General features: G+C 66.4%; 2 protein-coding genes across 2 annotated transcripts in view; both read left to right on the plus strand.

The window, feature by feature from the left end:
• The window catches only part of SHANK1 (SH3 and multiple ankyrin repeat domains 1), a 30,719-nt gene extending 29,875 nt beyond the window's left edge, over positions 1–844 (plus strand). The window contains 1 exon segment of the mRNA XM_054808399.1: positions 182–844. Coding sequence (XP_054664374.1) covers positions 182–731 — 550 coding nt within the window. The 3' untranslated portion in view covers positions 732–844.
• A 6,784-nt stretch (positions 845–7,628) lies between these two features.
• SYT3 (synaptotagmin 3) lies at positions 7,629–23,086 on the plus strand. Its single transcript, XM_054808457.1, is given in 11 exon segments — positions 7,629–7,856; positions 8,604–8,771; positions 10,301–10,460; positions 12,626–12,897; positions 12,900–13,051; positions 13,567–14,104; positions 16,329–16,449; positions 17,504–17,675; positions 18,563–18,692; positions 20,723–20,808; positions 22,872–23,086. Coding segments are annotated over 8 exon segments (1,620 nt in total). The 5' UTR covers positions 7,629–7,856; positions 8,604–8,771; positions 10,301–10,306; the 3' UTR covers positions 20,804–20,808; positions 22,872–23,086.
• Positions 23,087–23,422: the final 336 nt, after the last annotated feature.

The following is a 23,422-nucleotide window of genomic DNA, read 5'->3' on the forward strand; positions in this document are numbered from 1 at the left end:
CCCATTGCACCCCCCCTCCCCAGCACCCATCTCCCCAGCACCCATCTCCCCAGCACCCCCCTCCCCAGCACCCATTGCATCCTGCACCCATCAGACCCAGCACCCCCCTCCCCATCCCCCCCATCTCCCCATCCCCCCCCCTCCCCACCCCCCCTCACTAACCCCTCCCCCCCCCCCACAGGCTCCCCGACGCCGCCGCTCCCCCCGCCCCCCCCTCCAAGCCCCCCGTTTCTCCCGCCCTTTTCCCCCACTGGCCTCCTCCCAAATCTCCTTTGGGGGGTTCCGGGGGGGACCTGGACGTTCGCCCCCCGCTACGCCGCGCCCCCAGCCCCGCCACCCTGCCCAGCGAACGTCGCGCCAGCCCCGCGCCCCGCCCGGCCTCCTTGCCCACCCTCCCCGCCGCTCCGCTTTACGCCGGATTTTTGGACCTTCGCGGGGGTCCCTCCGCTTTCGGGGACCTTCCGACCGCTCGTTCTTTATCGCCCACCCGTCCCCCGCCGCCGGACAAACCTTTCGGTGCCAAACCTTTGGCTTTTTGGAGCAAATTCGACGTGGCGGATTGGTTGGAGTACTTGAACTTGGGCGAGCACCGCGCGAGGTTCTTGCACAACGAGATCGACGGCTCGCACTTGCCCTCGCTCACCAAGGAGGATTACATCGACCTGGGCGTCACGCGCGTGGGTCATCGTATGAACATCGACCGGGCCCTCAAACTCTTTTTGGAGAGGTGATGGTCCCGCTGGGGGGTACCCGAAAAGATAGGGGGGCACCCATGGGTGCTACAGCACCAGTGGGTGGGGAGGAGGAAGAGGAGGTTGGGAGGGGAGGGGAAGGGGGGAGCGAGGAAGGGGGAGGGAGGGAGATGAGGTGGGGGGTGGGGGGTGGGCGTGCGAGGGCGCCCGTGGGTGGAGGGGGACGGGTGAGAAGGCGGGGGATGGGGTGTGGGTGTGCGACAAGGCGTGCGAGAGCGCCTGCAACAAGACAGGGGCAGGCAATGGGATGTGGGCGTGCAACAAGGTGTGCGAGAGCACCTGCAGGCAGATGGGGACAGGCGATAAGGTGGGCAATGGGATGTGAGTGTGCAACAAGGCGTGCGAGAGCGCCTGCAACAAGATGGGGACAGACGATAAGGCAGGCAATGGGATGGGAGTGTGCAACAAGGTGTGCGAGAGCACCTGCAGGCAGATGGGGACAGGCAGCAAGGTGTGCAATAGGACATGAGTGTGCAACAAGGTGTGCGAGAGCACCTGCAGGCAGATGGGGACAGGCAGCAAGGTGTGCAATAGGACATGAGTGTGCAACAAGGTGTGCAAGAGCACCTGCAGGCAGATGGGGACAGGCAGTAAGGTGTGCAATAGGACGTGGGCGTGCAACAAGGTGTGCAAGAGCACCTGCAACAAGACAGGGGCAGGCAATAAGGCGGGCAATGGGATGTGGGCGTGCAACAAGGTGTGCGAGAGCACCTGCAGGCAGAAGGGGACAGGCGATAAGGCGGGTAATGGGATGTGAGTGTGCAACAAGGTGTGCGAGAGCACCTGCAGGCAGATGGGGACAGGCAGCAAGGTGTGCAATAGGACATGAGTGTGCAACAAGGTGTGCGAGAGCACCTGCAGGCAGAAGGGGACAGGCGATGAGGTGTGCAATAGGACACGGGCGTGCAACAAGGTGTGCAAGAGCACGTGCAACAAGACGGGGGCAGGCGATAAGGCGGGCAATGGGATGTGAGTGTGCAAGAGCACCTGCAGGCAGACGGGGACAGGCGACGAGGCGTGCATTGGGGTACGGGCGTGCAAAAGCACCTGCAACAGAACCAGGACGAGCAACAAGAGGTGCAATTGGACATGGGCGTGCAACAAGGTGTGCAAGAGCACTTCCAGCAAGATGGGGAGCGGCAACGAGAGATGCAATGGGAGGTGGGCGTGCAACAAGGTGTGCGATAGGACGTGGGCGTGCAACAAGAGTACTTGCAATGAGATGGAGATGTGCAACGGGAGGCAGGCGTGCAACAAGATGCACAACGGGATGTGGGCGTGCAAGAGAACCTGCAACAGGACGGGGGGACACAAGATGTGCAACAGGACGTGGGCGTGCAACAGGATCTGCAGTGGGATGGGGGCGTGCAAGAGGAGGTGGGCGTGCAACGAGGTGTGCAACAGGACAGGGGCGTGCCACCGGAGCTGTGTGTGCAACGGGACATGGACGTGCAATAAGATGTGCAACAGGACATGGGCGTGCAAGAGCACCTGCAACGGGACATGGACGTGCAATAAGATGTGCAACGGGATGTGGGCGTGCAACAGCACCCGCGACAGGACGTGGACATGCAACAAGATGCACGTGTGCAACGGGGCGTGCAATACCATGTGGGCGTGCAACAGGACATGGGCGTGCAACAAGATGTGCAATGGGCTGCGGGCGCGCAAGAGCATCTGCACCGGGACAGGGGCGTGCAACGGGACAGGGGCGTGCAACAGGACGTGCAACAGGATCTGCGATGGGACAGGGACATGCAACAGGAGACGAGCGTGCAACGGGACATGGGCGTGCAACGGTTCATGCAACGGGACGTGGGCGTGCAGCAGGGCGTGCAACAGCACCTGGACGTGGAACAGGAGGAGGACGTGCAAAAGGGTGTGCAACAGCACACAAGAGTGCAAGAGGACGTGCGAGGGGACGTGCAACAGCACCTGGGCGTGCGATGGGGACAGCGATGGGCCTTGGACGTGCGGCGGGACGCGGGCGTGCAACGGGGCGTGCGAGGGGACGGGGCCCCCAGGACCTGCCCTGCGACGGGGGACACCCCCCCACCCCCCACCCATGGGACCCCCCCGCACCCATGGGAGCCCCCCCCCCGAGACACCGCCCCCCCCCCCACCCATGGGACCCCCCTGCAGGGACCCCCCCACCCACGGGGCACCCCAGAGACCCCACCCATGGGAACCCCCCCCACCCATGGGACCCCCCCACCCACAGGGTGCCCCCCCCCACCCCCGGCCCCCCCCCCCCCCGCACCCACGGGACCCCCCCCCCACGGGGCAGGGGACACCCGACACATGTGCAAGGGCCCGGCACACGCGTGTGCACGGAGCAGCACGCGTGTGCGCGGCTCGGGCCGGCTGTTGCACGCCCACCCCCCCCCCGCCGTTGTGGGCGTGCAGGGCTGGCGCGCGTGCAAATTGCACGGGGGCAGCGAGCGCGCGCGTGCACTGGTTGCGCGCGTGCGAGTTGCACGGGGGCGCCGAGGGCGCGTGCGGCTCGCGTGCGTGCGAGTTGCGCGTGTGCCTTGGTTGCGCGCGCGCGAGCGGCAACGCAGGCACGGGTTGCGCGCGTGGAAGTCGCACGCGGAACGAGGGCGTGAGTGTGAGTTGCGTGTGCGTGTCGGTTGTGCGTGTGCGTGTCGGTTGTGCGTGTGCGCAGACTGTTTTGCACGGGGCCCGTGTGCGATCGTGGCACTGATCGCACGTGTGCGCGGTTCTTGCGCGTGCATCGCTCGCACGCATGTGCACTGATAGTGCGTGTGCGCGGGTTGCACACGTGTGGGGGTGTGCGGCGATAGCGTGTGTGCAGGCGGGGGGGGCGCGTGTGCTGCTTGCACTTGTGTCACGCTTGTCTGCACGCAGATGTGCACGTGCTCCCGTGCAGGCACCCGTGCAACACAAGCCACACACACACGTGTGTGCCCGCTCATGCACGTCCCCTTGCACACCTGTCCCTCTGCTCACACACATGTGCCCTTACACACCCCCACCCCCGTGCGCACACCTGCCCTTACACACCCATGCACACGTATTCCTGTTCACGCCCACATACACAGGTGTCCCTTGCACACATACTTGTGCCCTCACACACGCATGCACATCCCCACGCGTGTACACGCGTGCCCTTGCACACGCCTTCGCACCCCCCCTTGCACACCCATTTGCACACACGTCCCCCCGTGCACACACACACGCACACATTTCCCCTTGCACCTGTCCTTGCACACCCCCTCGTGCCCTTGCGCACCCCCCCACCCCCATGCATATTCACATATGCCCTCGCACACACACGCACACGTCCCCTTACACGCACGCGTGCACATGCATCCCCCCGCATACCCTCGCGCACACCCCCTTGCACGCGCACCTCTGTCCCCACGCACGCACACGCGGGGCCCCGCCCACGTCTCCCTCGCACACCCCCACTGGTGCCCTCGCACCCACGCTCGCCCCCCCCCCCCTTGCACACGCACACACTCACACTCACACCTCCCCGCGCACACGCCCCCCCCCGCGTGTCCCCGCGCGCACGTGTGCCCCTTCCCCTCCCCGTGCCCCCCCTCCCCGTGCCCCCCCTCCCCGTGCCCTTGCACACTCACACGCATGCACACGTGCCCCACTCGTGCCCCCTCCCCTCCCCCCCGGCCTCGGCCGTCTCTAAGGGCTCTCGTGTCGTCGCGCCTCGCCCCGCCCCCCGCCCCGCCCCCCCGAGGCAACGACCAATCACACGAATGTCTTCCAGTGCCCCGCCCCCGGCCCCGCCCACTCGGGACCCTCCGGGAGGGGGAGGGGGAGGGGCGGGGGGAGGGGCGCGCCCCCACGTACACTGTGACCCCGGGGGGGGGGAGGGGAGGGAGGCTTCGCTGAGGGGGGGGGCGGGGCAATTGGGCTCTAATTACCCCCCCGGCTTAATTACCCCTCCCCCCCGGAGCTTAATTACCCCCCCGGGGCTTTAATTGCCCCTCCCCCATTAATCGCCCCCCCTCCCCCATCCCCCCCCCTCCAGGCGTCCGGGCCCCTCCCCCACCCCCCAATATAGCAAGGCCCCCCCCCCGTGCCCCTCCCCCACCCCAGGACGCCCCTCTGCCCCTCCCCCACCCCCGCCCCTCCCCCCCCAGGACCCAGGGAGTTCGTTGTGTCCCCCCGCCCCTCCCCCCGCTCCCCGCCCCTCCCCCCGCGCTGCCGACGCTGCCCCTCCCCCCGCTCTGCCCCTCCCCCCCCGGTGTATAGAGGATCGGGTGTAATTAACGAGTTAATTAATTAACGGATTTTATTTGCAAATATAAAGTATCGGAGAAAGAGCCCCCCTGCGCGTGCAAGGCTGAGTGTGCAACGGGGGGGAGCGGGCGTGCAAAGGGGCGTGCAAAGGGCTGGGGGGAGGGGCAAAAGCCTGGGGGAGGGGCAAAGGGGCGAGGGAGGGTGTGCAAAGGGGGCGTGTCGGGGTGGTGTGTGTGCGCAAAGGGGCGTGCAAAGGTGGATGAGTGTGCAAAGGGGTGTGCAAAGGGGCGGGCGGGTGTGCAAAGGGGCGTGCAAAGGTCGGGGGGAAGCAATGGGGTGTGCAACGGTGGGTGGGTGTGCGAGGGGCTGTGTGAGGTTTGATAGGTGTGCAAAAGGGCGTGCAAAGGCGGAGGGGTGCGGGAAGGGGCGTGCGGGGGTGGGTGAGTGTGCAAAGGGGCACGCCGGGGTGGAGGGGTGTGCAACAGGCCGGTTAAGGGGGGGAGTGTGCAAAGGGGCGTGCAAAGGATGGGGGGCAATGCGTGAGGGTGGGCGAGTGTGCAAAGGGGCGTGCGGGGGCGGAGGGGTGTGCGACGGGGTCGTTCGAGGGTGGTCGGGCGTGCAAAGGCGTGTGCAAGGGGGGGGTGCATGTGCAAAGGGGCGTGCAAGGCGCGTGCACGAGAGCGTGCGAGGGGCCGGGCGGGGGGGTGTGTCTGTGTGTGTGTGCGTCTGGGTGTGCAAGACACGGGGGGGGTGCAAAGAGCCGCGCGAAGTTGCACACGCGCGTGCAAGGGCGCGGGGAAGGTGCCGCGCGCAACGGGCTGCCCGCAAACCCCGCCCCGCCGTGACGTAGAGGCGCAGAGCCACGCCCCCTCCTCGGCCTCGCCCCCGGCCACCCCATCGGCCACGCCCCCCTGGCCACACCACTGGGCACGCCCCCTCCACGGCCACGCCCACGGCCACGCCCCCTCCTCGGTCAGGCCACGCCCCCTGGCGGGGGGGCTGAGGCGGGAGAGCGCGTGGGGCAGACCCCGCCCCCTCTAGGGCCCCCGCCCCCTATAGCCCCGCCCTCCCCCTATAGGGCCCCCCCCATGGCCCCTCCCGCCCCACAGGGGACACCCCCGCACCCTATAGGCACCCCCCACCCCATAGGGGACCCCCCCACCCCATAGCCGAGCCCCCTGTTCCCCATAGGGGACCCCCTGCTGCCACCCACCCTATAGGGGACACCCCCACACCCTATAGAAGTCGCCCCTCAGCATATAGGGGACCCCTCCCCGTGCACTATAGGCCCTATAGGGAATCCCCCTGCTCCCACCCACCCCATAGGTGCCCCGCACTCCCCATAGGGGTTTCTCCCCCCCACCCCATAGGGACCCCTCTATAGGTGTGTCCCCCATAGGGTCCCCCTATAGCTGTGCCCCCCATAGGTACCCCCATAGTTACCTCCTATAGGGACCCCCTATAGCTGTGTTCCTCCCATAGACGCCCCCACAGGGGCCCCCTATAGGTGTGTGTCCCCCCCATAGGGACCCCCTAGAGAGTCCCCCCTCCCTATAGGTACTCCCTATAGGCGTGTCCCCTATTCCCATAGGAACTCTCTATAGGTGTGTGTGTCCCCCATAGGTACCCCTATAGCTGTGCCCCCCATAGGTGCCCCCATAGGGACTCCCTATAGCTGTGCCCCCCCACAGGTACCCCTATAGGTTCCCCTGTAGCTGTGCGTGTCCCCCCATAAGTACCCCCCTAGGTACCCCCATAGGTTCCCCTATAGCTCTGTGTGTGTGTGTCCATAGGTACCCCTATAGGTTCCCCTATAGGTTCCCCTATAGCTCTGTGTGTGTGTGTCCATAGGTTTCCCTATAGGTACCCCTATAGGTTCCCCTATAGCTCTGCGTGTCTGTGTCCCCATAGGTACCCCTATAGGTACCCCTATAGGTACCCCTATAGCTGTGTGTGTCCCCCCATAGATTCCCCTATAGGTACCCCTATAGCTGTGTGTGTCCCCCCATAGGTTCCCCCATAGGTTCCCCCATAGGTACCCCCATAGGTACCCCCATAGGTTCCCCCATAGGTTCCCCTATAGCTCTGTGTGTGTGTGTGTGTCCATAGGTTTCCCTATAGGTACCCCTATAGGTTCCCCTATAGGTTCCCCTATAGCTGTGTGTGTCCCCCCATAGGTTCCCCCATAGGTTCCCCTATAGGTTCCCCTATAGCTGTGTGTGTCCCCCCATAGGTTCCCCCATAGGTTCCCCTATAGGTTCCCCTATAGCTGTGTGTGTCCCCCCATAGATTCCCCTATAGGTTCCCCTATAGCTGTGTGTGTCCCCCCATAGGTACCCCCATAGGTACCCCTATAGGTTCCCCTATAGCTGTGTGTGTCCCCCCATAGATTCCCCTATAGGTTCCCCTATAGCTGTGTGTGTCCCCCCATAGATTCCCCTATAGGTTCCCCTATAGCTGTGTGTGTCCCCCCCATAGGTACCCCCATAGGTTCCCCTATAGGTTCCCCTATAGCTGTGCCCCCCCCCCATTACTGGTGCCCCCCTCCGCCCCCTCCGCCCCCTCCGCCCCCTCCGCCCCCCCCTCGCACGCGCCCCGAGCGCCCCCTGGCGGCCGCGTGTGACCTCCGCATTCACTCGGCACCTGCCGGCACCGGGCGGGAGGCGCTCGGCTCCGCTCGGCTCCGTTCGGGCCGGTTCGGGCCGGTTCGGCAGAGCTCGGGCCGGTTCGGGTCGGTTCGTCTTCCCTCGGGCCGAACCGGAGTCGCTCGGGGACGTTCGGCTCGGTTCGGCAGAGCTCGTCTTTAGCTCGGGCCGGTTCGGCGGAAATCGGGTTGGTTCGGCTGCCCTCGGACCGCCTCGGCTCGGCTCGGTACGGCAGGTGAGCGCGGGCCCGGCCGGGGGACCCGGGTGGGGCGGGGGGGGGCAGGTTGGGGGGGGGGGGCAGGTTTTGGGGGGGCAGTTTGGGGGGGGGGCAGGTTGGGGGGGGCAGGACGGGGGGGGGGCTGCGTCTGTGGGGCTGGTCTGGGGGAGGGGGCAGGTTTGGGGGGGGCGGGTTTTTGGGGGGGCGGGTTTTGGGGTGCAGCTCTATGGGGCAGGTTTTGGGGTGCAGGTTATTGGGGGGGCGGGTTTGGGGGGGCAGGTTTGGGGGGGGCCAGGACGTGGGGGGCTGGGTCTATGGGGCTGGGTTTTGGGGGAGGGGGGCAGATTTGGGGGTTCCCCCTTCAGTGGGGCAGATTTGGGGGGGGCTGGTATGGGGGGGGGAGGGGGCAGATTTGGGGGGGGTCGGGGGGGGAAATCTGGGGGTTCCTGTCAGGTTTGGGGGGGGGGCACTTGTGGGGCTGGGGGTCACTGCACTTGGGGGGCAGCCCCACTGATCTGAGGTTTGGGGGGGGGGGGTGACACCCCCTTTGCACGGGGGTGTCGGTGCCAGAGCACGCCTCGCACGAGGAGGGGGGGGGGGCTCTCCCGGATGCCTGGGGGTGCCCCCCCCCCGCCCACTTCGGGCTTCCCTCGTGCGACGGCGTGCGGAGGCAGCTGTGTGCGGGGGCGTTCACACCTCTCGTGCGTCGCACGAGGGGCTGGGGGGGCTCACCCCCCCCCCCCCCAAAAGCGTCTCTTCCCGCAGGTCGCCGTCGCACGAGGGACCCCCCCACCCCGCCCCCCCGCCGCTCGTGAGCTCACGGCCCTCGTGCCGCATGGCCCGGCCCAGCCCCCGCCTTGCACACGCGCCCCCCCCCGGGCACCACTGACCCCCTCCCCCCAGCCCCGGCCCCGCCGAGGAGTCGCCCAGCAGGTGATGCCATCGCACGAGGGTTTGCACGAGGGTGGGGAGGGGGCGTGCGCGCACACGGGGAGGGGGCGGTTGGGTTTGCACGCGCGACCCGGCGCGCAATCGTGAGCACGACCCCACGCACGAGCACGGCCACGTGCACGATCCCAACCCCGTGCGCTAGCACGAGCACGAGCGTGCGCGCAATCACGAGCGCAACCCCGTGCCCGCTCACAACCCCGCGCACGCTTGTGACCGCAAGCACCCGCGCTGTCACGAGCACAACCCCGTTCACAATCACAGCCCCGTGCACGCTCACGAGCACCACCCTACGCACACTCGTGAGCGCAGGCACGTGCACTGTCGTGAGCACAGCCCCATGCACGCTCGCAATCCCACGCACGCTCATGAGCACAAGCTCGTGCACAGTCACAAGCACGTGCACAATCACTAGCCCTGCTCCATGCACACTCACAAGCACGACCCCACGTACACGTGTGAGCACAACCCTGTGCACACTCGTGAGCACACGCGCACGTGCAATCATGAGCACGAGCATGTTCACAATTGTGCTTCCAGCCCCACGCACACTTGTGAGCACACACACGTGTGCAGTCACAAGTGCATGTGCTCTCCTGAGCACAACTTGCACATTCGCAACCCTGCGCACGCCTGTGAGCACAAACACGTGCACCATCACGAGCACAACTTCTTGCACTCTCACAACCCCATGCACACTTGTGAGCACATGCATGTGTGCAAACACAAGCACAACCACATGCACACTCACAATCCCTTGCACACTCGAGCACAAGCACATGCGCTCTCAGGAGCACAAGCACTTACTCACGCCTTGCACACTTGTGAGCATGCACATGCGCTCTCATGAGCACAGCGCCTTGCACACTTGAACACACGCACATGCGCTCTCTGGAACACAACCCCTTGCACGCTCAAAACCCCTTGCACACTTGAACACACGCACATGCGCTCTCTGGAACACAACCCCTTACACGCTCACAACCCCTTGCACACTTGAACACACGCGCATGCGCTCTCAGGAGCACAACCCCTTACACGCTCACAACCCCTTGCACACTTGTGAGCACACGCACATGCGCTCTCCGGAACACAACCCCTTACACGCTCACAACCCCTTGCACACTTGAACACACTACATGTGCTCTCAGGAGCACAACCCCTTACACGCTCAACACCCCTTGCACACTTGTGAGCACACGCACATGCGCTCTCCGGAACACAACCCCTTACACACTCACACCCCCTCGCACACCTGTGAGCACACGCACACGCTCTCTCACGAGCGCAACCCCTCGCACGCCCGCCACCCCTCGCGCCAGCGCGCCCGCGAGCACGTTCACAACCGCGCCCACCCCTCCCTTGCACACCCACACACGCGCGTGAACTGCGAGACGCCCCCCCCCCCCCGCCCCACTCTTCTCCCCCCCCCCAGCCCCTTCTCCCTCGCGGCCCCCCCCGGCGCGTGCGAGGCGGGCGTGCGAGGCAGGCGTGCGAGGGGTGCGCGTGCGCAGGCGGCCATGTCGGGGGACTACGAGGAGGACGTGTGCCGCAGCGCCCTGCGGCTGGTGCAGGAGCTCTGCTTCGCCCCCCGCGCGCGCCCCCCCCACGCCAAGTGCCTGGAGTTCACCGACCTCCTGCGCCACCGCGGGCACCCCCGGGCCTCGGACACCGGTCAGCACCGGGGGGGCATGGGGGGGCACCCGGGGGTGGGGGGGGCATCGGGGGGGGGGGCATCTGGGGTGGGGGGGGCAGCCGGGGGGGGGAGTGTCTGGGGTGGGGGGGGCACCCTGGGGTGGGGGGGCACCCGGGGGGGGGAGCACCCTGGGGGGGGGGGGGCAGCCGGGGGGGGGGCCACATGGGGGGGGCACACTGGGGTGGGGGGGGCACCCGTGGGGGGGAGCACCCTGGGGGGGGGGGAGTGTCTGGAGTGGGGGGGGCACCCTGGGGTGGGGGGGCACCCTGGGGGGAGGGGCACCCTGGGGTGGGGGGGGCAGCCGGGGGGGGGGAGTGTCTGGGGTAAGGGGGCACCCTGGGGGGAGGGGGCATCTTGGGGTGGGGGGGGCACCCTGGGGTGGGGGGGGGCAGAATGGGGGGAGGGGGCATCTGGGGTGGGGGGGGCACCCTGGGGTGGGGGGGGGCAGCCGGGGGGGGGAGTGTCTGGGGTAAGGGGGCACCCTGGGGTGGGGGGGGCATCTTGGGGTGGGGGGGGCACCCTGGGGTGGGGGGGCACCCTGGGGGGAGGGGCACCCTGGGGTGGGGGGGGCAGCCGGGGGGGGGAGTGTCTGGGGTAAGGGGGCACCCTGGGGGGAGGGGGCATCTGGGGGGGGGGGGGCACCCTGGGGTGGGGGGGGGGCAGAATGGGGGGAGGGGGCATCTGGGTGGGGAGTATCTGGGGTAAGGGGGCACCCTGGGGTGGGGGGGGCAGCCGGGGGGGGGGGCCACATGGGGGGGGGCACACTGGGGTGGGGGGGGCACCCGGGGGGGGGAGCACCCTGGGGGGGGGCACCCGGGGGGGGGCATGGGGGGGGCACCCTGGGGGGGGGCATCTGGGGTGGGGGGGCACATGGGGGGAGGGGCACCCTGGGGTGGGGGGGGCAGCCGGGGGGGGGTGTGTCTGGGGTAAGGGGGCACCCTGGGGTGGGGGGGGCACATGGGTGGGGGGGGCACCCTGGGGTGGGGGGCATCTGGAGTGGGGGGGCAGAATGGGGGGAGGGGGGCATCTGGGTGGGGAGTGTCTGGGGTAAGGGGGCACCCTGGGGTGGGCACCGGGGGGGGGGGCATCTGGGGTGGGGGGGGCACATAGGGGGGGCACCCTGGGGGGGGGCACATGGGGTGAGGGGGCATCTTGGGGGGGGGGGGCACCCTGGGGGGGGGAGTGTCTGGGGTAAGGGGGCACCTTGGGGGGGGTGGGGCATCTGGGGAGGGGGGCATCGGGGGGGGCACCCTGGGGTGGGGGGCACATGGGGTGGAGGGCACCCCGGGGTGGGGGCACCCTGAGGTGTGGGGGGGCAAATGAGGGTGGGACAGGGGACCCCCCCCAGGGACAGGACCCCCCCTTCCCAGTTTCAGGGGGCAGGAGGGGGGGTGTCTGGGGGGGGGGGTGACACCAGAAGGGGGGACCCCAAAACCGTGGTGGGGTCCCAGGGGGGTGCTGGGGCCCTGGGTGGGGTTTGGGCCCCCCCGGTGGGATTTGGGGACCCCCGTGTGTTCTCCCCCCCGACACTCTGGGGTCCCCCCCTGCCATTCGGGGTGCCCCCCCTGAAATTTTGGGGTCCCCCCGACATTTCGGGGTGCCCTTACCATTCGGGTCCCCCCCGCCATTCGGGGTGCCCCCCCGACATTTTGGGGTGCCCCCCCCGTCCCTCCCCCCTGCTATTTCGGGGTGGCCCCCCTCCCATTCCGGGGTGCCCCTGCCATTTCAGGGTCCCCCTGCCATTTCGGGGTGCCCCCCGTCCCTCCCCCCTGCCATTCGGGGTCCCCCCCTGCCATCCGGGTCCCCCCACCATTCCGGGGTGCCCCCCATGTCCCTCCCCCCTACCATTCTGGGTCCCCCTGACATTTCGGGGTCCCCCTGACATTCGGGGTCTCCCTCGACATCTCGGGGTGCCCCCCTGCCATTCCGGGTCCCCCCCTGCCATTTCGGGGTGCCCCCCATGTCCCTCCCCCCTGCCATTCGGGTCCCCCCCTGCCATTTCGGGGTGCCCCCCCGTCCCTCCCCCCTACCATTCTGGGTCCCCCTGACATTTTGGGGTCCCCCTGCCATTCCGGGTCCCCCCCTGCCGTTTCGGGGTGCCCCTGACGTTTCGGGGTGCCCCTGACGTTTCGGGGTGCCCCAGAGGTGTCGGTCAGCCTGCTCTCGGTGATCGTGACGTTCTGCGGGCTCGTGCTGCTGGGGGTGTCGCTCTTCGTCTCCTGGAAGCTCTGCTGGGTGCCCTGGCGTCATAAGGGGGGGGGCCCCCCCCCGAAAAGAGCCCCCCCAAAGCGGCCCGGGAGGGGGCCCCGTGACGACGACGCTGCTGACGACGGGTTTTGGGGACCCCCTGCCCGATCGGGGGGAGGCGGGCGCCGAATTGCTGCTGCCCCCCCCCCCCCCCCGAACGCTGTTACCTGGACATGGGGCCCTGTCCCGAGGGGGGGGCGGGCAGGGGGCTCGGGGGGCCCCCCCCGATTCTGGGGACCCCCCAGGTGCCCCCTCCGGAATTAGGGGGGGAAGGGTCGGGTGCTCTGCCCAGCGCCCCCTCCCAGCAGCACGTGGGTGGCAGGTACGGGGGGGGGGGGGACATGGGGGGCAGGGAGATGGGGGGCACAGGGGGGGAATGGGGGGTGGGGGGGACATGGGGGGTGGGGCCATGGGGGGCACAGGGGGGGCACAGGGGGGAAATGGGGGGTGGGGGAACGGGGGGACATGGGGGGGATGTGGGGGGAATGGGGGGGCGGGGGGGCAGGAATTGGGGGGGACATGGGGGGTCAGGGGGCCGGGGGGGGTCATGGGGCCGGGGGGGGGGCCAGGGTGACATGGGATGGGGGGGCAGGGGGGTGGAAATGGGGGGGCACGGGGATGGGGGGGCAGGGGGGACTTGGGGACAAGGGGGGGACATGGGGGGGGCACGGGGGGGGTCAGCATGGGGACGGGGGGGGGCAGCGGGGTGCCAGGGATGGGGGGGGTGGGGGGTGGGGCACGGCGACACGGGGGTGACGTGGGGGGTGTGGGGGTGTCACAAAACAGGCGACACGTCCCCATCGGGGTGACCCCGCACCCCCCCCCCCCCCCCCCCAGCACCCCGCTCCCCCCCCTCCCCGAAGAGCAGAACCCCCCCAACCTGGGCCAAATCCAACCCGAGCTCTACCGACCCCGCGTCGCCGATGACATCACCGCCGCCGCCGCCACCCAGAACGACGGCGCAACGGGGGCGAGCGGGTGCCCCCCACCCTGCGGTCGTCTCGGGGTGTCGCTCCGTTACGCCTACGGCACCCAACAGCTGGTGGTGCGAATCCTGCGGGCGCTGGACCTGCCCCCCAAAGACGCCAACGGTTTTTCCGATCCTTACGTCAAAATCTACCTCCTGCCCGACCGCAAAAAGAAATTCCAGACCAAGGTCCATCGGAAAACCCTGAACCCCGTTTTCGACGAAACCTTCAGTTTCGGGGTACCCTTCGCCGAGCTCCCCGCCCGGCGGTTGCATTTCAGCGTCTACGATTTCGATCGGTTTTCGCGCCATGACCTCATCGGGCAGGTGGTGCTGGACAATCTGCTGGAGGCGGCCGAGAGGGGCCCCGAGGTCCCCATCTGGAGGGACATCCTGGAGGGCAGCGGGGTACGGGGGGGGCTCTGCGGGAGGGGGGCTGCGGCGGCGTTTATGGGGGCGTTTGCATCCGCAGCTGCATCGATGCTTGCGTCTGCAGCTGCGTTTGCATCTGCATTTATGTTTGCATCTGCACCTGCATCCATGCTTGCATTTGCGTTTGCATTTGCATTTGCATCTGCATTTATGTTTGCATTTGCATCTGCATCGATGTTTGCGTTTGCATTTGCATTTATGTTTGCATCTGCATTGATATTTGCATTTGCATTTGCATCTGCATTTATGTTTGCATCTGCACCTGCATCCGTACTTGCATTTGCATTTGCATTTATGTTTGCATTTGCATCTGCACCTGCATCCGTACTTGCATTTGCGTTTGCATTTGCATTTATGTTTGCATTTGCATCTGCATCGATGTTTGTGTTTGCATCTGCATTTATGTTTGCATCTGCATTGATATTTGCATCTGCATCTGCATTTATGTTTGCATTTGCATCTGCACCTGCATCGATGCTTGCGTTTGCATTTACATTTACATTTGTATCTGCATCGATATTTGCATTTGCATCTGCATCGATGCTTGCATTTGCGTTTGCATTTACATTTGCATTTGCATCTGCATTTGCATTTATGTTTGCATTTACATCCGCATCGATGCTTGCGTCTGCAGCTGCACCTGCACCTGCATTTATGTTTGCATCTGCACCTGCATCCATGCTTGCATTGGTGTTTGCATTTACATTTGCATTTGCATCTGCATTGATATTTGCATTTGCATCTGCATTGATATTTGCATTTGCATCTGCACTTACATCTATGTTTGCATCTGCATCTGCACCTGCATTGATACTTGCATTTGCATCTGCATCTGCATTTACATTTACATCTGCATTGATACTTGCATTTGCATCTGCATTTACATTTGCATTTATGCTTGCATTTGCATCTGCATCGATGCTTGCGTTTGCATCTGCATTTACATTTATGTTTGCATCTGCATGTGCAGGTGCATTGACATTTGCATTTGCATCTGCATTGATATTTGCATCTGCATTTACATTTATGTTTGCATTTGCAGGTGCAGGTGCATTGATACTTGCATTTGCATTTGCATCTGCATTTGCATTTACATTTACATTTACATTTGCATTTGCACTGATATTTGCATCCACATTTATATTTGCGTTCGCACTTCTGTTTGCACTTGCATTTAGAGGTGCATTTACATTCGCATCCGCAGACACGTTTGCATTTGCACGCGCATTTGCACGCGCATTTGCACACGCATTTGCAGGCACGCCTGCATTGATATTTGAATTTGCACATGCGGGTGCATTCGTGTTTGCATTCGCAGTGGCATTTGTGCGCACGTTTGCACACGTATTTGCATGCGTGTTTGCGCGCACGTTTGCATGCCTATTTGCACAGACATTCGCGTACATGTTTGCACACATTTGCACGCATATTTGCGTGCGCGTTTGCTTACATATTTGCATGCACGTCCATGTGCAGGGACATTTGCACACGTTTGCACGCACATTTGTATAGCCGTTTGCGCACACATTTGCAGACGGCTTTGCACGCGCGTTTGCATGCGCATTCGCACAGACATTTGCGTACGTATTTCCGTACCCGTATGCATCCGCATTTGCACACGCATTCGCATACATATTTGTACGCGCATTTGCACGCGCATTTGCAGCCCCGGTTTGTGCCGCCTGTCGTGGCTGTGGTCCCTCCATGTCATGTGCCCCTCGTGCTCCCTCGTGCTCCCTTGTGCCCCCCATGACCCCTGTGACCCCTCGTGCCCCCCGTGCCCCTCGTGCCCCCCGTGCCCCCTGTGCCCCCCGTGACCCCCATGACCCCCCGTGACCCCCATGCCCCTGGTGCCCCCCGTGTCCCCCTGTGCTCCTCGTGCCTCCCGTGCTCCCCGTTCCCCCGTGCCCCCCATGACCCCTCGTGCCCCTTGTGCCCCTTGTGCCCCCATTCTCCCTGTGCCCCCCGTTCCCCCCATTCCTCTCATGCCCCCTGTGCCCCCCGTTCCCCCGTGCCCCCCATTCCCCCCGTGCCCCCCGTGACCCCTCGTGCCCCCTGTTCCCCCATGCCCCCCGTGACCCCGTGACCCCTCGTGCCCCCATTCCCCTCGTGCCCCCTGTGCCCCCCGTGCCCCCTGTGACCCCCCGTGCCCCCCGTGCCCCCCGTGCCCCCCGTGACCCCCGTGCCCGCTGCCCGGCAGGAGAAGGCCGACCTGGGGGAGGTGAACTTCTCGCTGTGTTACCTGCCCACGGCCGGGCGCCTCACGGTGACGGTGATCCGGGCGTCCAACCTGCGCGCCATGGACCTCACCGGCTTCTCCGGTGGGGGGGGCACGGGGGGCACGGGGGGCACGGGGGGTGTGGGGACACGGGGGGACACAGGGGGGTGTGGGGACACGGGGGGCACAGGGGTGTGGGGGGGTGTGGGGACACGGGGGGCACAGGGGGGCGTGGGGACATGGGGGGCGTGGGGGGGTGTGGGGACACGGGGGGCATGGGGACACGGGGGGGTGTGGGGGGTGTGGGGACACGTGGGGACACGGGGGGGTGTGGGGGGCACAGGGGGGATGGGGGGGGTGGCAGGGTGGGGGGGTGTCAGGACACGGGGGGTGGGAGGGTGTGGGGGGCACGGGGGGGTGTGGGGACACAGGGGCCGTGGAGGGGTGGGGGGACACGGGGGGTGTGGGGACACGGGGGGGATGGGGGGGTGGCAGGGCACAGGGGGTGGGGGGACATGGGGGGACACGGGGGGGTGGCAGGGTGTGGGGGCGTGGGGGGGGCACGGGGGGGACACGGGGGGGTGGCAGGACATGTGGGGGGCGTGGGGAGTGTGGGGACACGGGGGGGTGGGGACACGGGGGGGAAGGGGGGTGGCAGGACGTGCGGGGATGGGGGGACATGGGGGGGACATGGGGGGGCGTGGGGACATGGGGGGACACAGACATGGGGACACGGGGGACGTGGGGGGACACAGAGGACATTGGGGGGACATGGGGGGACGGCACTTCCGTGGGGCTCTATGGGTGACCGTGGGTCACTGTGGGGTGGCCGTGGGGTGGCTGTGGTGACTATGGGATGTCTGTGGGGTGGCCGTGGGTCACTGTGGGTTGATGTGGGGTGACCGTGGGGCAGCTGTGGGTCACTGTGGGGTGGCTGTGGGTTGCTGTGGGGTGGCCGTGAGCGGCTGTGGGTCACCGTGGGTTGCTGTGGGGTGGCTGTGGGGCAGCTGTGGGTCACCGTGGGTGGCCATGGGTGGTTGTGGGTCACCATGGGTTGCTGTGGGGTGGCTGTGGGGCAGCTGTGGGTCACTGTGGGTCACCATGGATGGCCGTGGGTCACCGTGGGTGGCCGTGGGTCACCGTGGGGCGGCCCGCAGACCCCTACGTGAAGGCGTCGCTGATGGCGGAGGGCCGGCGGCTGAAGAAGCGCAAGACGTCGATCAAGAAGAACACGCTGAACCCCAGCTACAACGAGGCCCTCGTGTTCGACGTGCCGCACGAGAGCGTGCACCACGTCAGCCTCACCATCGCCGTCGTCGACTACGATTGGTCAGCGGGGTTTTGGGGGGGGGGGTGGGGGGGTGTCACGCGCCGTGGGGCTGAGGGGGGGGGAGTGGAGGGGTGCGGGGGGGGGAGGAGGGGGCTTGTGCGAGAGAACCCTCGTGCGAGGGACGTCGCACGAGAGCGGGTGATGGCGGGGGTGCCAGGAGGGGGTGGGGGTGTTTTGGGGTGTCTGTGAGTGGGTGGTGGGTGCCGTGGGTGCCGTGGGTGGGTGCCACGGGTGTCCGTGGGGTGTCCGTGAGTGGGTGCTGTGGGGTGTCTGTGGGTGGGTGCCGGGTGCTGTGGGTGCCACGGGTGTCTGTGGGGTGTCCGTGGGTGGGTGCCAGGTGTCCGTGGGTGTCCATGGGCGGGTGCAGGGTGGGGTGCTGGATGCTGTGGGGTGTCTGTGGGTGGGCGCCGGGTGCCACGGGTGTCTGTGGGGTGTCTGTGAGTGGGTGCCGGGTGCTGTGGGTGCCGTGGGTGGATGCCACGGGTGTCCGCGGGTGGGTGCTGGGTGCCGTGGGTGTCCGTGAGTGGGTGCCACGGGTGTCCGTGGGGTGCCACGGGTGGGTGCTGGGTGCCGTGGGTGCCGGCTCCTGTGGGTGCCGGGTGCTGTGGGGTGTCTGTCGGTGGGTGCCCCGGGTGTCCGTGGGTGTCTGTGGGTGGATGCAAGGTGCCGTGGGTGCCACGGGTGTCCGTGGGGTGTCTGTGGGCAGGTGCCACGGGTGTCCGTGGGTGTCCATGGGTGGGTGCCGTGTGCTGTGGGGTGTCTGTCGGTGGGTGTCCCGGGTGCCGTGGGTGTTCACGGGTGGGTGCCCCGGGTGTCCGTGGGGTGTCCGTGGGTGGGTGTCCGTGGGTGTTCACGGGTGGGTGCCCCGGGTGTCGGTGTCGCGCAGCATCGGGCACAACGAGGTCATCGGGCTGTGCCGCGTGGGCAGCGACGCCGAGGGGCCGGGCCGGGAGCACTGGGCCCAGATGTTGGCCAACCCCCGCAAACCCATCGAGCACTGGCACACGCTCGTCGAGGTGAGCGTGCGAGGGGCCCCGTGCGAGCGTGCCCCGCGTGTTTCCATGAGTGTGCTCGTGCGAGGCCCCGTGTGAGCGTGCCCCGCGTGTTTCCATGAGTGTGCTCGTGCGAGGCCACGTGTGAGTGTGCCCTGTGTGTTTCCATGAGTGTCCTCGTGCAAGGCCCCGTGTGAGCATGCCCTGTGTGTTTCCATGAGTGTCCTCGTGCAAGGCCCCGTGCAAGCGTGCCCCGCGTGTTTCCATGAGTGTCCTCATGCAAGGCCCCGTGTGAGCGTGCCCTGTGTGTTTCCATGAGTGTCCTCGTGCAAGGCCCCGTGTGAGCGTGCCCCATGTGTTTCCATGAGTGTCCTCGTGCAAGGCCCCGTGCAAGCGTGCCCCGCGTGTTTCCATGAGTGTCCTCATGCAAGGCCCCGTGTGAGCATGCCCTGTGTGTTTCCATGAGTGTCCTCGTGCAAGGCCCCGTGTGAGCGTGCCCTGTGTGTTTCCATGAGTGTCCTCGTGCAAGGCCCCGTGCAAGCGTGCCCCGCGTGTTTCCATGAGTGTCCTCGTGCAAAGCCCCGTGTGAGCGTGCCCTGTGTGATTCCATGAGTGTGCTCATGCAAAGCCCCGTGCGAGCGTGCCCTGTGTGTTTCCATGAGTGTGCTCGTGCGAGGCCCCGTGCGAGCGTGCCCCGCGTGTTTCCATGAGTGTCCTCATGCAAGGCCCCGTGCGAGCGTGCCCCATGTGTTTCCATGAGTGTGCTCGTGCGAGGCCCCGTGTGAGCGTGCCCCATGTGTTTCCATGAGTGTGCTCGTGCGAGGCCCCGTGTGAGCGTGCCCTGTGTGTTTCCATGAGTGTCCTCGTGCAAAGCCCCGTGCGAGCGTGCCCTGTGTGTTTCCATGAGTGTGCTCATGCAAAGCCCCGTGCGAGCGTGCCCTGTGTGTTTCCATGAGTGTGCTCGTGCGAGGCCCCGTGTGAGCGTGCCCCATGTGTTTCCATGAGTGTGCTCGTGCAAGGCCCCGTGCGAGCGTGCCCTGTGTGTTTCCATGAGTGTCCTCGTGCAAGGCCCCGTGTGAGCGTGCCCCATGTGTTTCCATGAGTGTGCTCGTGCGAGGCCCCGTGCGAGCGTGCCCTGTGTGTTTCCATGAGTGTGCTCGTGCAAGGCCCCGTGCGAGCGTGCCCTGTGTGTTTCCATGAGTGTGCTCGTGCGAGGCCCCGTGTGAGCGTGCCCCGCGTGTTTCCATGAGTGTGCTCGTGCGAGGCCCCGTGTGAGCGTGCCCCATGTGTTTCCATGAGTGTGCTCGTGCGAGGCCCCGTGTGAGCGTGCCCTGTGTGTTTCCATGAGTGTCCTCGTGCAAGGCCCCGTGTGAGCGTGCCCCGCATGTTTCCATGAGTGTGCTCGTGCAAAGCCCCATGCGAGCGTGCCCCGCGTGTTTCCATGAGTGTCCTCGTGCGAGGCCCCGTGCGAGTGTGCCCTGTGTGTTTCCATGAGTGTGCTCGTGCAAGGCCCCGTGCGAGCGTGCCCTGTGTGTTTCCATGAGTGTGCTCGTGCGAGGCCCCGTGTGAGCGTGCCCCACGTGTTTCCATGAGTGTGCTCGTGCAAGGCCCCGTGCGAGCGTGCCCTGTGTGTTTCCATGAGTGTCCTTGTGCGAGGCCCCGTGCGAGCGTGCCCCGTGTGTTTCCATGAGTGTCCTTGTGCGAGGCCCCGTGCGAGCGTGCCCCACGTGTTTCCATGAGTGTGCTCGTGCAAAGCCCCGTGCAAGCGTGCCCCATGTGTTTCCATGAGTGTCCTCGTGCAAAGCCCCGTGTGAGCGTGCCCTGTGTGTTTCCATGAGTGTCCTCGTGCAAGGCCCCGTGTGAGCATCCCCATGCGAGTGTCCCCGTGCAAGTGTCCCTGTGCAAGGCTCCCCATGCGAGTCCCTGTGCGAGCGTGCCCCGTGTGAGTGTCCCTGTGCGAGTGTCCCCGTGCGAGTCCTCGTGCGAGCATCCCTGTGCGAGTCCTTGTGCGAGCATCCCCGTGCGAGGCCCCGTGCGAGCGTCCCCGTGCGCAGGAGAAGGCGCTGGCGCTGGCGCCCAAGGGGTCGGCGCGGGACAAACCCGGCGGCGTGGTGGAGCCCGTCGGCCCCGACTGAGCCCAGTGAGCCCAGACTGGGGGAACTGGGAGGGACTGGGAGGGACTGGGAGCTCTGGGGGAGCACTGGGAGAGACTGGGAGGGACTGGGAGCTGTGGAGGGGGCAACTGGGAGAGACTGGGAGAGACTGGGAGGGACTGGGAGCTGCGGGGGGGGCAACTGGGAGGGACTGGGAGGAACTGGGAGGGACTGGGAGCTGTGGAGGGGGCAACTGGGAGAGACTGGGAGGGACTGGGAGGGACTGGGAGCTGTGGAGGGGGCAACTGGGAGAGACTGGGAGGGACTGGGAGCTCTGGGGGGGGCACTGGGAGGGACTGGGAGGGACTGGGAGCTGCGGGGGGGGCAACTGGGAGGAACTGGGAGCTGTGGAGGGGGGCAACTGGGAGAGACTGGGAGGGACTGGGAGGTACTGGGAGGAACTGGGGAGGACTGGGAGCTGCATGGATGGGCACTGGTTGTACTGGGAGGGACTGGGGAGCACTGGGAGGGACTGGGGGGGGACTGGGAGCTGCGTGGGGGGGCACTGGTGGTACTGGGAGCTGGGGGGGCACTGGGAGGGACTGGGAGGAACTGGGGGGCACTGGGAGCTGCGTGGAAGGGCACTGGGAAGGACTGGGAGCTGTGGGGGGGCACTGGGAGGAACTGGAGGGGACTGGGAGCTGCGGGGGGGGCAACTGGGAGGGACTGGGGGGCACTGGGAGCTGCATGGGGGGGCACTGGTGGTACTGGGAGGGACTGGGAGAGACTGGGAGGGACTGGAGATGACTGGGAGCTGGGGGGACACTGGGAGGGACTGGGAATGCACTGGGGGAACTGGGAGCTGCCTGGGGGGGTACTGGGGGGTACTGGGAGGGACTTGGAGGCACTGGGAGCTGTACTGGGAGGCACTGGGAGGCACTGGGGACACACTGGGAGGCACTGGGAGCACGGGAGGGACTGGGAGCTGCGTGGGCGACACTGGGGAGAAACTGGGAGTTACTGGGAGGGGAGTGAGAGAGGGACTGGGCCATACTGGGGAGCACTGGGCTGTACTGGGCAGGTACTGGGAGATATCTGGGTGCCACTGGGGATACTGGGGAGGGACAAGACAGGCCTGGGCTGTACTGGGAGGGCACTGGGCCATACTGGGAGGGCACTTTGCCATACTGGGGAGGTACTGGGCCATACTGGGAGGCCAATTTACCATACTGGGGGAGTACTGGGCCATACTGGGATGGCATGTTACCATACTGGGGGACACTTTACCATACTGGGAGGCTACTGGGCCATACTGGGAGGCCACTTTACTATACTGGGAGGCACTTTACCATACTGGGGGAGTACTGGGCCATACTGGGAGGCCACTTTACTATACTGGGAGGCACTTTACCATACTGGGGGAGTACTGGGCCATACTGGGAGGCCACTTTACTATACTGGGAGGCACTTTGCCATACTGGGAGGGTACTGGGCCATACTGGGAGGGCACTTTACCATACTGGGGGAGTACTGGGCCATACTGGGGGGGCACTGGGCCATACTGGGAGGCCACTTTACTATACTGGGAGGCACTTTGTCATACTGGGGGGCACTTTACCATACTGGGAGGGCACTGGGCCATACTGGGAGGGCACTTTACCATACAGGGAGGGTACTGGGCCATACTGGGAGGCCACTTTACTATACTGGGAGGCACTTTGCCGTACTGGGAGGCACTTTACCATATTGGGGGAGTACTGGTCCATACTGGGATGGCATGTTACCATACTGGGAGGCACTTTGCCATACTGGGGGGCACTTTACCATATTGGGGGAGTACTGGGCCATACTGGGATGGCATGTTACCATACTGGGAGGGCACTTTACCATACTGGGAGGCCACTTTACCATACTGGGAGGCACTTTGCCATACTGGGAGGCACTTTACCATACTGGGGGAGTACTGGGCCATACTGGGATGGCATGTTACCATACTGGGAGGGCACTTTACCATACTGGGGGAGTACTGAGCCATACTGGGGGGGGCACTGGGCCATACTGGGAGGCCACTGGGCCGTACTGGGAGGGCGCTGACCCCTCTCTCCCGCAGGCGCCGGGGTTGGAGGTGCCGGCCCGGCCGGGGGGGGGCCCCGCCACCGAAGCCATAGGGACCCCCGGGCCCCCCCCGGGCCCCCCCCGGGCCCCCCGACCTGCACGACAAGGGGGGGCCCGGCCCCCCCCCCACTGTGAACCCCGGGAGCCGGGTCGGGGGGGGCCCCCACGCCCATCCCCCACCCCCCCCACAGCCACGCGAAGGATCCGGGACCCCCCCCCCCCCCAGCTCCCCTCCCCCCCCCCAAAATGTGTTCGTATGTGGGGGGGCCCCCACCCCCCCTCGTGTCACGTGTTCGTATTGGGGGGGCCCCCCCGCGTGTGTCTCTGCCCCCCCCCCCGTGTATGTACGTGGGGGCCCCCCCAGAGTGGACCCAGCCCCCCGGCCCCCCCCCCAGCCCCCCAAAGCCCCCAGTGTGTGTCCCCCCCCCACCCGTGTCGCCCCCCCCCCCGTGTCTGTGTCTGCGTGTGGGGCCGGGGGGGCCCCAAAAGCCATAAACCCCCCAATAAACCCCCCAGGAGCCACCTGCGCCTCCCTGCGCCGGGGGG

Source organism: Grus americana, chromosome 36, assembly GCF_028858705.1.
Source record: "Grus americana isolate bGruAme1 chromosome 36, bGruAme1.mat, whole genome shotgun sequence".
Lineage (NCBI taxonomy): Eukaryota > Metazoa > Chordata > Aves > Gruiformes > Gruidae > Grus > Grus americana.